This window comes from Panthera pardus, unplaced genomic scaffold (genome assembly GCF_024362965.1).
Source record: "Panthera pardus isolate Hobbes unplaced genomic scaffold, ASM2436296v1 HiC_scaffold_16, whole genome shotgun sequence".
NCBI classification, from domain to species: domain Eukaryota; kingdom Metazoa; phylum Chordata; class Mammalia; order Carnivora; family Felidae; genus Panthera; species Panthera pardus.
The window spans coordinates 155,724,389-155,738,009 of NW_026526721.1; the positions used below are offsets into that span (position 1 = coordinate 155,724,389).

At 44.4% G+C, this 13,621-nt stretch overlaps 2 protein-coding genes across 3 annotated transcripts in view; one reads left to right on the forward strand and one right to left on the reverse strand.

Annotated features, from left to right (window-relative positions):
- The window catches only part of FBXL2 (F-box and leucine rich repeat protein 2), a 134,893-nt gene extending 129,428 nt beyond the window's left edge, over window positions 1-5,465 (forward strand). The window contains exon 17 of the transcript XR_008422656.1: window positions 1,225-5,465. The gene's annotated coding sequence lies outside the window, so the exon portion shown is untranslated. The remainder of the gene's footprint in view (window positions 1-1,224) is intronic.
- UBP1 (upstream binding protein 1) overlaps window positions 1-13,621 on the reverse strand; it is a 51,007-nt gene that overhangs the window by 16,051 nt on the left and 21,335 nt on the right. The window contains exons 3-8 of one of the 2 annotated variants that reach the window (XM_019418576.2): window positions 11,024-11,100; window positions 6,533-6,638; window positions 5,980-6,086; window positions 3,534-3,686; window positions 3,319-3,429; window positions 2,761-2,868 (exon numbers count right to left, since the gene is read on the reverse strand). In XM_019418576.2, coding sequence (XP_019274121.1) covers window positions 2,761-2,868; window positions 3,319-3,429; window positions 3,534-3,686; window positions 5,980-6,086; window positions 6,533-6,638; window positions 11,024-11,100 — 662 coding nt within the window. The remainder of the gene's footprint in view (window positions 1-2,760; window positions 2,869-3,318; window positions 3,430-3,533; window positions 3,687-5,979; window positions 6,087-6,532; window positions 6,639-11,023; window positions 11,101-13,621) is intronic. The other variant, XM_019418577.2, reaches the window with a different exon arrangement.

A 13,621-nucleotide genomic window follows, 5' to 3' on the forward strand; every position in this document is an offset into this window, starting at 1 on the left:
ACAGTAATACGGCAGGGACGCCAGATTTATGAAACCTCCATAAACACACCTATTTCGCTTTTACACGAGATTCCTTCACCAGGAGAAAAGCAGGGATGCTAACAGCTTACTTCTAAAACCTGCCCAATAAATACGAGGCTCGACTCACTGAACACCAGGAAACCAGTGAAAACCGGTCCTGTTGGGAGGCCTCGGCTTCTAAGAAAATGATGGGTGCCAAGTTCTTAAAAGGCCAGGCTGAATGAAGCACCAAGGCCGGCTCTCTATTTTGTAGGTTTCTCTTGCAGTCTCAACTGGAGAGGGGAAGGGCATACCCACGAAGATTTTCACAATGTTTCTTCTAGCCTGTCGTGCTTCCCTGTCTTTAAGCAATGGGGGGTGGGGGACACCTGGCTGCCTCAGTCATGAGAGGGTACGACTCTTGATCTCAGTACCCCACGTTGGGGGGAGAGACTACTCAAAAAGAAAAATCTTTAAAATAAAAATTAAATAAAAAATAAAAGAAAGCGGGGCACCCGGGTGGCTCAGTTGGTTAAGCATCCCGCTTCGGCTCAGATCATGATCTTACGGTTCGAGAGTTCTAGCCCCGCACTGGGCTCTGTGCTGACAGCTCAGAGCTGGGAGGTTGCTTCAGAGTCTGTGTCTCCCTCTCTCTCTGCCCCTCCCCCATCCTCTCTCAAAAATAAACATTAAAAAAAATTTTTAAATAAATAAAATAAAATAAAATAAAATAAAATAAAATAAAATAAAATAAAATAAAATAAGCAACAGTGCAGTGCCTACGTTCCTGAGGAAAGTCTGTTATTCATTATGGCTCCAGCAATACCTGGCTTGGACTGGTGTGGGCACGGTTTCAGTGCACCGTGAACAAAGTCCCTCCCCAGGTAGACTGGAAAATGCCGGCCCGTTTTAGACTGTAGACACTGGCAGCCTGATCTGAGCCAGTAAAATACAGCTCAGGGACAAAGACCAACAGACACGTTAAAGGGGTTGTCGTGCAGCAGCTGTCCAGAGCCAACAGTAGGGCCTCTACTCAGCGTGGGACCATTTCAAACAGCACCTGGTAATAGGTGAGCCTGCCGTGCTTTCCTAACGAAGGCCAAGTGTAACTACCCAAGAACTGTAAGAAATGCTGGCCTGCCTTTGTAGGTACTCGCACAAATATACGAAACGCTGTGGACTTTTTTACAGGGACTAATCTGTACCTTACTTTTTCTTCAACAGGTTTCAAAGAGGAGCTCTCGCCACCCCCTACGAGTATCTTAACCAAACTAAATACAGCCCAGGGCAGCAAGCAACACGCTCTAGGAAGATGTGAAATCCCAGGCCAGTGAACTGCTGACGTTTTGCATACTTTAGACTTAAGAGTCATTAATAATTTACCAACAATTCTACCACCTCCAGATTAGCTCCGGACTATAATAGATTTCCTCAATTTACGAGTTATCAGAACGCATTCCTTTTCATTAAATAGTTTCTAACAAGAAAGGAAAAGCGACTTCAGTTACCAGGATCTCCCCAGAAAAGTTTACTAAGAACGACTGGTGAGTCTTCTGCTGGGAAATGCAAAGAAGATTGAAAAATATAAAACTGAAGGGGGCCCAGGGGACCCTGGGGAGGGAGCATATAGTTGTCCACACAAGCTTTGATCCAAATCAGAAAAGCCCAGTTAAAGAAAACGCATTATGTGCGCTCCCTATCCAGACATCCACTTTTCTGTTTCACTGCACAAAGCAGCACTTGAAATATTTTCACTCAATGCTCTAATCTGGAAACGAGGGTCCTGTGATAAGGCCCGTGACTTTCATATTCTACAGAGAATTACATATACACGTGTTAAGAGTGAAAACGTCATGTCTGGCACCTTGATTTTACAAACACTGCCATGACGAATAGAGTAGCCATGAATACAGATGATGACAGTTACTTTTAAAAATTACTGGATGCTCTGTGTTTACATTTACTGCGGGTACCCGGTGATCTAAGTTTAAGTAACAAGAGAATGCTTTGTGGGCCGTTAGATGAAGAGCTGTGTCGTAAGATAAAGACATGCTGTGCTTAAGGTGACAAAGCCAAAACCCTCGACTGCATGTTGGGAGAAGCAGGTCTCAGTGTAGCAAGATGCACTCGCTGTTCTGGCCCGAAGCACAAAGTCACAATGCAGGAGCCAAGAGGAAACACCGATGCAAAGACTTTTTTCTACCAGTGCTGCCAAACAGGCTTTTAAAAGCACAGACAGACACACATTCTTATACTACATGCAGGGAAATGTGACACAAAGTATTGCCTGTTAATGTCAAGCTTGCTGCCACCATTTGTCTAGATATCCGTTGCATTTTCTTATCAGTTATACACATGAGAAAGCAAAACCTTTTTTAATTACACAAAAATGATTAACTCTTTTACTAAAGAAAGTATTTTCAATTAATTTCAGTGCTCTTGAAGGAAGTGTGTGTGCAAAGGAGAGATAGGGAGGGAGGGAGGGAGGAAGGGGAGGAGGAAGGGAGGGAACACATCTCTGAGTGTCGTTTTTCCTTCCAAAACCACCCAATATGGTCAACTTTGTTTTAAAGTGTTAGATTTAGGAAATTTTCCTCAGTGAGGAACAAACAGAAAGCAGGAAGTCTAAACAAAAGCAAATTAAATCAAGACAAGGACATCGAAAACAAATTTGGCTTTACTTTTCGGTGGAAGTTGATCCTATATCTAACACTGCACAAGGTTTCCTGCACAATGAGAAGAGAAGCAGAAGTCCCTTACACTGCCTCGCTTTGCCAGAGAATCACCGTAGTCTGCTGGCAAAGTCCGCTTGCTGGACTTTTTCTGCTCATGTTCAACTGCATCTTCAATTATAGGCTCAAGCCTCATCTGGACAAACACCAAAGATTGGGATCAATGTCTTTTCATTATACAAAGAAAGATCTAATACCCTGCTTTATGTCTCTGCAGTCCAATTAAACAAACGTATGACTAGCAGGATTCAAAGTTAAAGAAAATGCAAAACCCCAGCAGTGACAAAAATCAGACATTCTAGGCCCCGACTTAATCTCTTGACAACGTTCAAGGTTTGTAAGGTCTGTTTCTGAGACCTGATTGGGATTTCAGCATCTTCATTCCGGACCCCACCCAGGAAACGAATCTATTAAAATCCCCCAATTTAAATAAAACATCTTCCCCACCAATTTCACAGAGAACGTTATGTCAGCCCACCACCCAAGCTTCCCAACCCTCTGTAGCGAAACCCCTCCTCAGAGTGCCGCTATGCAGACTGCTGCGTGTTTCTCTTCGGAAACCAGAGCGCTGCTGGGCGGGCGTTACCTCCGTGAGGATGGTGGTGTCGTAGGACGGCTGGTACTTTTCCTTCTCGTGAGCGGTTCTCTTCTCCATCTTCTCTCGGTCCGTTTTTTGTTTCCTGTCCGCACCTTTAGGCTTAAACACAAAGCAGAGGGTTTCGTCCAGCAGGCTGAAGACGGAAAATTTACAAGCAACACCGGGCCTTGGTTATTACTAAAAGCCTGCTTTCTCTCTCTTACCTTAAACACTTTGATTTGGCAGCTAGCTGAGTGTAGATGATCCGTGTATTCTCCGTTTTCGTTCTGCTTAAAGGTGTCCACCTGGATCCTGAAAGGCACTCCCTTCTCGCCTCCGTGCTTCCGGGGAGTGAATTCTGTGCTGATGCAGTGCACCTGGAAAACGACTCAAGCTGAAAGGGACTCAGAGACCCGTCTACGGAGCCCCTTCTATCTTACGCCTTCCGGGACGTCCCGCCACAGCCACAGATTCAAGATCTTTTCAAACCAAGCCCTGCATATTAGCCAGATGCCTGTCGTGAATTTCTCCGTACGGCTCTCCTCTCACGAATCCCACTGGGCCTTTCTGGACTTTCCCCAGTCCGGCGCCTCCTGTCCTTTAACGCAGGACTTGTTCCCATCGCGGGTGCTCTCCTACCTCCACTCTGGACTGAACGGTGCTCTCAGACCCAGGGTCCTCGGCCTTGCACACGGCTCAGTCCACGGCAACGGACACCTCATCGTTGAGAGCTTCCGTTTGTCTGCCCTCTCCCGCCACCACCTCGCCTAGCCAGCCCACCGCCTTACTGCCGGGCCTACACACGCCAACTGTGCGACCGACCACCTGGGCGGTGGCCACCTTCCCCAGAGCCCACTACTCACCCTGCCTGTGCGGTCTAAACTCCTCTGTCAGCCCTCAAAGTGCACCGAGGACAATGCTCACTTCCCACCACTTCTGTTCCTCTTCCGATACCAGTACATGGCCAGCTAATACGAACCGTGTCCCTAGTGATTCTTAGTTGATGGGAGATACTATTTGGTAGGCCACAAAAACACAAAATACTAAAGATTCTTTACACTTCACACAAATGAGAGCCTACTTAGGCTCATCAGCAATTAAGCAATTTCCCTTTCTACGTGAAGATTACCTAACTCAGTTGTTTTAATAACACCATACGCAAATTTGAACAGAGAGGGTATAAAAGTTACTACTAAGTATATTTTACACATATTATATTTATGTTTTTAAAAAACTCATCTCTTAGGGACACAAATGGGTATTTAGGGTGAAATGAAATGCCTGGGAGTTGCTCTCGAGTGCTCCATCAATAACAAAAACCAAGGAAACTACTAGTAACTGTTGAAGCCAGGTGGTGGATACACTGAGGATTCATTCTTCTTCTCTTACTTTGGTGGGGGTTTGACATTTTCAATATTAGAATGTCTTTAAATAATGGCAGAAGGAATCTTGAGCTGTACACTTTCTTCAATCTCACCCTTTAATTTTTTTTATTTTTTTAAGTAAACTCTATGCCCAACGTGGGGCTCGAACTTAACAACCCCAAAATCAAGAGTCGCATGCTCTATGGGCTGAGCCGGCCAGGTGCCCTAATCCTACCCTTTTAAAAACAGCAGCTTTTGGGGGGTGCCTGGGTGGCTCAGTTGGTTAAGCGTCCGATTCCTGGTTTTGGTTCAGGTCATTATGTCGTGATTTATGAGTTTGAGTCCCAAGTTGGGCTCTGTGCTGACAGTGCAGAGCCTGCTTGGGATTCTGTCTCCCTCTCTCTCTGCCCCTCCCCCCGCTTGCTCTCTATTTCTGTGTCAAAATAAATAAAAATAACCTTAAAAAAAAAAAACAAAACACCTTTTGTTTCGAAGGGGCACATGCGTCCCAATGTTTACGGCAGCAGTATCAACAATAGCCAAAGTATGGAAAGAGCCCAAATGTCCATCGATGGATGAATGGATAAAGAAGACGTGGTATATATATACAATGGAGTATTACCCGGCAATCAAAAAGAACGAAATCTTGCCATTTGCAGCTATGTGGATGGAACTGGAGGGTATTATGCTAAGTGAAATTAGTCAGAGAAAGACAAAAATCCTATGACTTCACCCACATGAGGACTTTAAGATACAAAACAGATGAACGAACATAAGGGAAGGGAGCAAAAACAGGGAGGGAGACAAAACATAAGACTCTTGAATACAGACAACAAACTGAGGGCTGCTGGAGGGATTGTGGAAGGGGGGATGGGCCAAATGGGTAAGGGGCATTAAGGAATCTACTCTTGAAATCATTGTTGTACTATATGCTAACTTGGATGTAAATTAAAAAATAAATTAAAAAAAACCCAGGAGCTTTTGTTGAAGAGAAATACATCTTACGAGAAAAAGAAGTTTTAATTAGAAGTTTTGATTAGTGTTATTACCAATGGTAAAAGTAGTGTGAGTAGTAGGTTAGTCTATAAATGACGGATTTAGTAGGATAACCCCAACTTCACTTTATACACACACGTATACAGTTATGTGTACGTAGGTTGAAAAACATACACATATAGAAGACATTATAAGGTAGTTTACAAACAAGCTTTTAAAGAAGAGAACATTGTGTGTGAAGAATTCAAGCTCATCCATGGTCCTTCAGATGACCAGGCTGGCGGACTTCTAATAAGGTAAAACTCCAAACCTGAATGAAAGCAGACGTGCGCTTTGCAGGGTCCCACAGAAATTCAACCGCATTTAACTGGCTTGGATTTGTCCTGGTGTCAATTATTCCCACAGACATTGGAATATCTGTATTTTAAGAAGAAGTTACACAGAAACTCATCTACTACAAATCACTGAAAAGTTACAACTTAATATCATTACGTGCAAATGAAATCCTTCAACACCTCCACGCTGAACCTTTTCCTTCAACGTTCCCATGGTCAACCACACTAACACCCAAGCCCGCCCAACGTGCACGAGACTTTCTCCCCCCACGGTTTCTATTTCACTTCATTCAACGCACGATGGATGTGCCAATCGAGAACTAAATAAATGGTTTCAAACTCAAAATTCCTGACTCGGGCTCTTTTAGCACCAAAAAACCCACTTCGTTTCTAAGTTCAGAACAACTCGAGGCACGCAGGACCCGCTAACACCAAACTCTCCCCTCACAGTTAAACACGCTGCCAATACAGTGACGGGCACGGCTGCCAACCGCCGTGTCTCCAGAGTCTTCCGACAGCCACTCGTACCTAAGTCGAGAAGTCTGTCTCCTGGGCGGTTCCACTTCCAGCCTTCGAGTTGCTGATGCTCTGTGTACTGCAGCCGTCTGTCATGGAATACAACTCTTATGATGCTCTGCGGAGTAAGTGGGGAAAATGAGCGCTTTTAAACTACTCCAGCTAAAATGCGAAGTGCTTTCACTTCTTATGCATTAACCTACAACAGACGAGCATGCAAGGAAAATTCTGCTTTCAACATCTTCTAAGCGAACTGCTTTCTTCTTGGAATATGTGGATTATGGCTATAACCATTCAGTGCAAGAAGAATTACAGCCCAGAAACAAAAAGCACAAATAAAATGATCACTCAGGTAAAATGTTTATTTAAAAAGTTGACACCGCAACTCAAAATTAAGGTACACGTCCATAAGATCAGAGAGCAAGAATGTGACTTCTGTGAAGAAAACATCAGATTACAAACATGAAAGGGCAGGAGAAGCAGACAGAAACCCGGGCACAATGGCAAAACTATTTAAAATAATAGTTAATAACTGAGGGTTTTGTTGTTTTTTTTTTTACAGATAGTCAAAGTACTAATATATAGAAATGCTGAATCGCTGTACCTTACAACTGAAACTAATGTAACACTGCATGTTAATTATACTTCAATAAAATGAAACACTAAAAAGACAGTCAAGGGACAGGTGGGAGAATGTGCCCACACCCACCAAGAAAAGAACATATATGCTAAAGTCATTCTCTACTATTTACGTGCAAGAGGTTATCTGAGGTAAGCAGTGGGGGGACGTTCCGCCCACAGGCAAACTTCATCCCAACACTCCGGTTCCCAGGGAAGACTTTACTCCACACACTCGAGGCCAGTTCTCCGCTCTCCGCCCATCCCTCCTTCACTTCCCACACGTTTCGGGTGCCAATGATTGTTTGGTTCCAGAAACAAGAAAACAGGTCACGCAATGTCTTCAGATACCAGATTTACCCTAATTAGTGTTTCTGACGCATTTATAAGCAACTTTCTCATGATGCAGTAAGATCATCATGTTTCCAGTCTACGCTCTTGTCTGACTAGGAAATAATCTGTTAGCAACACATATAAATACTGCTTTAGTGCCTTGCCTTCCCTACCCACCAGGGTGCTGCCCAAAATGTGGCAGAATGGAGAAATATTTGGAAGGAAACTATTAAAGAGCAGCGGTATTTTAATGTGAAATACAGTTGACCCTCGACAGCATGGGGGTTGGAGGCGCCGAACCCTCCCACAGTAGAAAATCCACGTGTAACTTTGGACTCCCCCAAAACAACTACTTACTAGCCGACTGTTCACCAGTTTACCGATAACATCAACGGCTGAGTAACGCACATCTTGTGCGTTGTTACAATAAAGTAGGCTAGAGAAAACAAACTTAGACTAAAAAATCGTAAGAGAAAATACATTCACAGCACTACGCTGTGTATATTGAAAAAATCTGCTCCTAAGTGGACCCGCGCAGTTCGAACCCTTGTCGTTCAAGGGTCAACTGTAGTTTACAAAGAGGCCAAAAAAAGTCACTGGGACCAAAGTGGAAATCTATAAAGGCACAGTCACAGCTCTGGTTCGTGCCACCCGCCTTGCCACCGGCACCCACGTCTTCGGGGCCTGCCCGGGCCGTCCACCAGCACCCACGCGACACCGCCGCCCGCGGGCAGCGAAGACCTCACGGGGAAGGTGCACGGGCTGGCGGGGGCCTTGGGTCACGTTGCCCAACAAGCCGAACTCAGAATAAGGTGCAGCACAGAAATGTCATGATTTGATTCTTTCGTATTTAGTGAGAACCAGATCGAATCCACACATTCAGATGAAAATAGTGTGAGAATATCGGTATTGGATTTAAGAGCTTGACTCAACCTCATTCTGGTAGGCCAGACTAAAATGGCACAGTAAAGAATATTGAAAGAGAACCAGAGTTAAGAAGTGGCAGCCTATTAAAAAAAAACTCGTGAATTTGGAAGGGGAAAAGAAAATCAAACACCAAGAGAGCCAGCAGGGGAAAGGGGCCCTAACAGCAAGAACGAGCAAAGCGAGCACATCACCAAGGCTACTGAGCACAGCCAAGTTCCAAAGCACCTCTGCCGACCCGGCATTTGTTCCCTAAGATGCCCCCACCGTAGCAGACTCAAAGATCGTGGAGTCAGGAAATTAGACACCAGATTGCTGCACAGTACTTCCGGGATATATACTGCAGATAAAAAAAGGGTGGGATTCTTAAGAAATTCACCCTGCAGTCCTCTGGCAGGAGCAGACTGTTGCTCTGAGTCCCAGGCAAGCTCTCGGGCTCTAACTTGATGTATTCTGGCACAGCCACCAAATATCAGACATGTGGCTTATCATGTGGAAGATGAAACTGATTGAAAACCTTAGAAAAAATTTTTTAATGTTTATTTTTGAGAGAGAGAGAGGGAGGGAGGGAGGGAGAGGACGAGCGGGAAGGGGCAGAGAGAGAGAGAGACACAGAACCCGACGCGGGCTCCAGGCTCTGAGCTGTCAGCACACAGCCCGACGTGGGGCTCGAACTCACAAGCAGTGAGATCCTGACCTGAGCCAAAGTCAGACGCTTAACCGACTGAGCCACCCAGGCGCCCCAAGACCTTTTCAAACTTAACCTTTCCACTCTGTAAGCTAACTGTTTAGGAAAACTGATGCTTTCAAAATGAGTGCTCTTGTCGAGGAAGAATATGCTTGTTTAATGACAGCAAGACACCCACTTTGCACTTAGAGGGAGACGGTTTCTCTACTGTCAACAGTTCACTTACCTCATAACGAAGAGTTGTTTTTGCCTTAATTTCTTACCTGGCATGAATCTTGTAAATTAGAGGTTTTTACATATTTTAATTTGGAACTAAACCCAAGAGGCAGAACTTAAAGCAATCAAGCAACAACTTAATTAACCCTGCCATTCCAAGCTAACCTGACTGGTATTCTCGAGTAGCTTATCACAGGCACCCATGATACACGTGTGTTTATCATAAACCACGTGATAAACACGTGGCTGCATCATCACACCATTCTACCTCTGGTTATATTTAAATTTTACCATATAAGTAGCTCTTTATTAACGTCTACCATTTTTACGTCCAGTTTTAAGGACCTCAATACCAGACACACAATGCCTTATTTCATTTTGTACAGCAGTCTACAATTTAAACAACTTTTCAACACTTCTACATCGATTTTTTTTAAAGCAGCTTCTCACAGTCATCCAATGTAACTTTCACAGAGACAGAAGAATTCACCCACATCTTCCCTTAAAATATATACTCCTGGTGGCATTTTCTCAAATACAATTGGCAGATTTGCCTGCAGGTGAACCAGGGCACCCGGTGGCCTGACAACAAGCCAGCCTGGTAGGACTAGGGCATCCCGAGAGAATCTCTGACATTTCGAAGCTTCCTACACACTAGAAAATGAGAGCTGTTAATCTGACCTGACTCACCCTACGGGGAAAGGACCAAACCCACGGACCGAGCACAGACCCGACAGACTCCAAGCGCAAACTGGTGAAGGTGAGAATGGGAAACGAGCTGTCTCCCTCTGGTCCGGGAAAGATGGGAGCCCTGGGAGTCGGAAGTCTGGGAGGAAGCACTAAAACATCCCAAAGATGCTCCGGCTCTCCCAGGTGGGCCCAAGCTGCCTTTCCCGCGCTCACCCTCTAAAAAGGCAGACCCACAGAGGGGAGTCTTTCCATGGAACGCCTCTCCATACCGAGAGCCCAGCAGTGCCCAGGCCCCCGGGTGCCTCTCTGGGAAGACGGAAGCGTCAAGAGAACAAAGGGCTGCTTCTCTCACGCTGACACTTAGCCACACTGAAGCTCTGCCTTCCCTCAAGCTTCTTCCAGAAGTCCTGCCCTGTAATGCCACCGAATCTATAGTACACCATTCTGTGTGACAGGCAGAGGCTAGAGGATGCCCTGCAGGACACTGGAGGGAGCAGGACGGTCCCGAAGATCTATCCTAAAAGGAACGGACTAGCCAGCCGATGGTTATGCCTCCTACACTTGGAACGACCGCCCTCGCTCAGATACGTCTCAGTGTGGACACAGGGTGCACAGAGATTTCCAGTCTTCAGAGAGATTTTAAGAGGTGAAATAAAAGGGCTTTAAAAGTGTCATATGAACACTTAACATTTCCCCCCACATTATTCTTTTACTTTTAAAGGAAAAACTTAAAAGTCTCTGTTGTGGTGGTGGGTTTCTCCCCCACGGCTGCAACTGTGGTGCCTTAGTGTCCAAAGGGCTTTAGCATTTACTTAACCCAGTAACTGCTATCATTTCTGTTTTATAGACAAGGACACAAAATATAGTTCAAAACGTCAAGAGTTGCAGTATAGCCATTACTTCTTAAAGTGAAATTAAATGATTTTAAAAGAACGACTCTCGTGCAAAAAACCTAAACCTTCTACGGCAAACCTGCTACTTTTTTCAGTCACTGCAAACAATACCTGTTAGGAATCAAAATGGATCATCCTTACCTTTACCAATTTTCCAGTAATCTCGGGCATATCTCCCATTTTCCGATTATCCAGCATCCGAATTTCATAAGACTGACCTATTTTGAACAAATTGTTGAATTTAAAGAAACTGTGTATCACCGACAGTCCACACAAAGAACATCGCTGTTTAACATAAAACTTCAATGGCCTCTCAACTAGAGAAACCATTCAGGTTGATCTTTCTTTCCTACAAACCACATCATCCTTTCCTTCGTACACTATGACAGAAGAATGAAGAGATTCTCTGACGGTTTGTTTTCATGTGCTAGACTCTCACATTAACATTTTATTATACACACAAGCATAATCTAAGACCAGTTTTTTACCACGGCTTTACTGAGATACAATTCACATACCATAAAATTCATCCTTTTAAAACCTGACTCGTGCTTAGCATATTCAGAATTGTGAAATCATCACCACTACCAACCATGGGGCATTCTCATCACCCCGAAAAGGAAACTGCAGCCCTCAGCAGGCACTTCCCACCCTCACCCACTCCGCCCCTGGCAACCACTCATCACTCTATTTTCTGTCTCCAGGGACTTGCCCGGCTCACACCGGACATAAACGGTCACACGGTACGTGATTCACCGGCTTCCTTGACTACGCATGCTTTCAGCGTTCACGCGTGTCCCAGCAGGACAACGGGCAGATATCCTTTCACTGCACTCTGCTGCATCCCCCTTGGCAGATGCCACGGTTTTTACAACTGGAGGTTTGTGACCACCTGCATCAAGCAGGTCGATCGGCACCACCCTTCCAACAGCACGTCACTAAGAGTCCTCGCGCTGTACCTGTCACGTTTTGTCATTCTCAGTATTTCAATTTGTGTAATTCACAGTATTGCAGACTTTTTCATCATTATTGTGTTTGTTATGGTGAACTGTCATTGTAACCCACTGTTTAGCAATAAAGCATTTTTTTTTGAAGTTTATTTATTTTGAAAGGGAAAGAAAGAAAGCGAGAGAGCAGGAGAGGGGCAGAGAGAGAAAGAATCCCAAGCAGGCTCTGCGCTCTCAGCGTGGAACCCGATGCGGGTCTCAAACGCACAAACTGTGAGATCACAACTGAGCTGAAATCAAGAGTCAGACTCTGAACCAACTGGCCTCCTCACTGCCTGGGCCTCCCAGGTGCCCCGCGATGAAGTATTTTTTTACCTAAAATATATACATGGTTATTGCACACTGACTAGCCTATAGGGTGGTGTAAAGAGAACTTTCATGTGCACCGAAGAGCCGAAAAACTCATCTGACTCATTTTACTGCAAGGGTCACTTACTGCGGTCTGGAACAGAACCTGCGCTGCCTCTGTCTGAGGTGTGCCTGCACTTCACTCCTTTTTACCGCAAATATTCCATCGCAACAACGTACCCCGTTTTGTTTGGCCACTCACTAGCTGACGGACATCTGGTTGGTTCTCCTTCTTGGCCATTAAGAGTAGCGACACTGTGAACATCTGTGTACTGAGTTTCGTGCGAGCCAAGACCACGTTTTGATCTAGAACCTTCTTCCTTGTGCCCAATGGACCCAACTCACATTCTCTCGCTGTTTAATGTCCATAAGAAAACACAAATAGACATCGACACACCAACCTGTATCATTAGGAACGTAAGCTGTTGCCAACAGTCAAGAATGTACTCCGCAACCACAAAAATGATTTCTCAATTACCCATCAGTAAGTAGTAACGACCACAGCATAATCTGATGTGGAGAAAATCAAGAGTGCTTACAGGAGCACCTGGGTGGCTCAGTGAGTTAAGTGTCCGACTCTTGATTTTGGCTCAGGCCACGATCTCATGGTTCATGGAATCAAGCCCCTCATCGGGCTCTGTGCTGACAGTGTGGAGCCTGCTTGGGATCCTCTCTCTCCCCTTCTCTCCCTGCCCACCCCTACTCGCTCATGCTCCCTCTCAAAATAAATCTACTTGAAAAACAAAAAAAAAAGGCGTGTGTCTGGTATGCATATGAAGCTGAGGATATTTATGATCTAGTCCACACTCCAATGGTGCATACTCTGTATAAAAATATACAGAAGGTACTAGATCATATGGTCAAAATACAACAAAAGGTTATTAAATCACAACCAAATCACTCCAAGGCTGGTGAAGGAAAACCATTACATATAGTATGTTACTAAGAAAAAGTCCTTAAGTCTTTCAACAGATTGAGATTACCACTAGATAATACTATGGCAAAAGACATTCTTAAAAAGTTAAATTTGCAGCATACTTAACAATGGATCTAAACTCAGAAAAACAGTAAGAAATAAATTTTAAAATAAAGTATATGAATAGGTATTTTGAAAACTATACTATTATACATTTAAAAGTACACTCAACTTCACAAAAATTTAGGCAAATTAACAAAATGTTTGTGTTAATTATCAGATCAATAAAAAAATGTTTAATTAAAAACCAAGTAGGTGAGGACAGGGGAGAAATAACCTGCCCAGGAGGGAGGGAAAACTTGTCCTGTGAGGATTATTTTATGATCCTCAAAATCTCAAAATTCTCAGCACTGAAAAAAAATCAAATCAGGTGCCTGAGTGACTCAGTCGGTTAAGCCTCTGACTCTT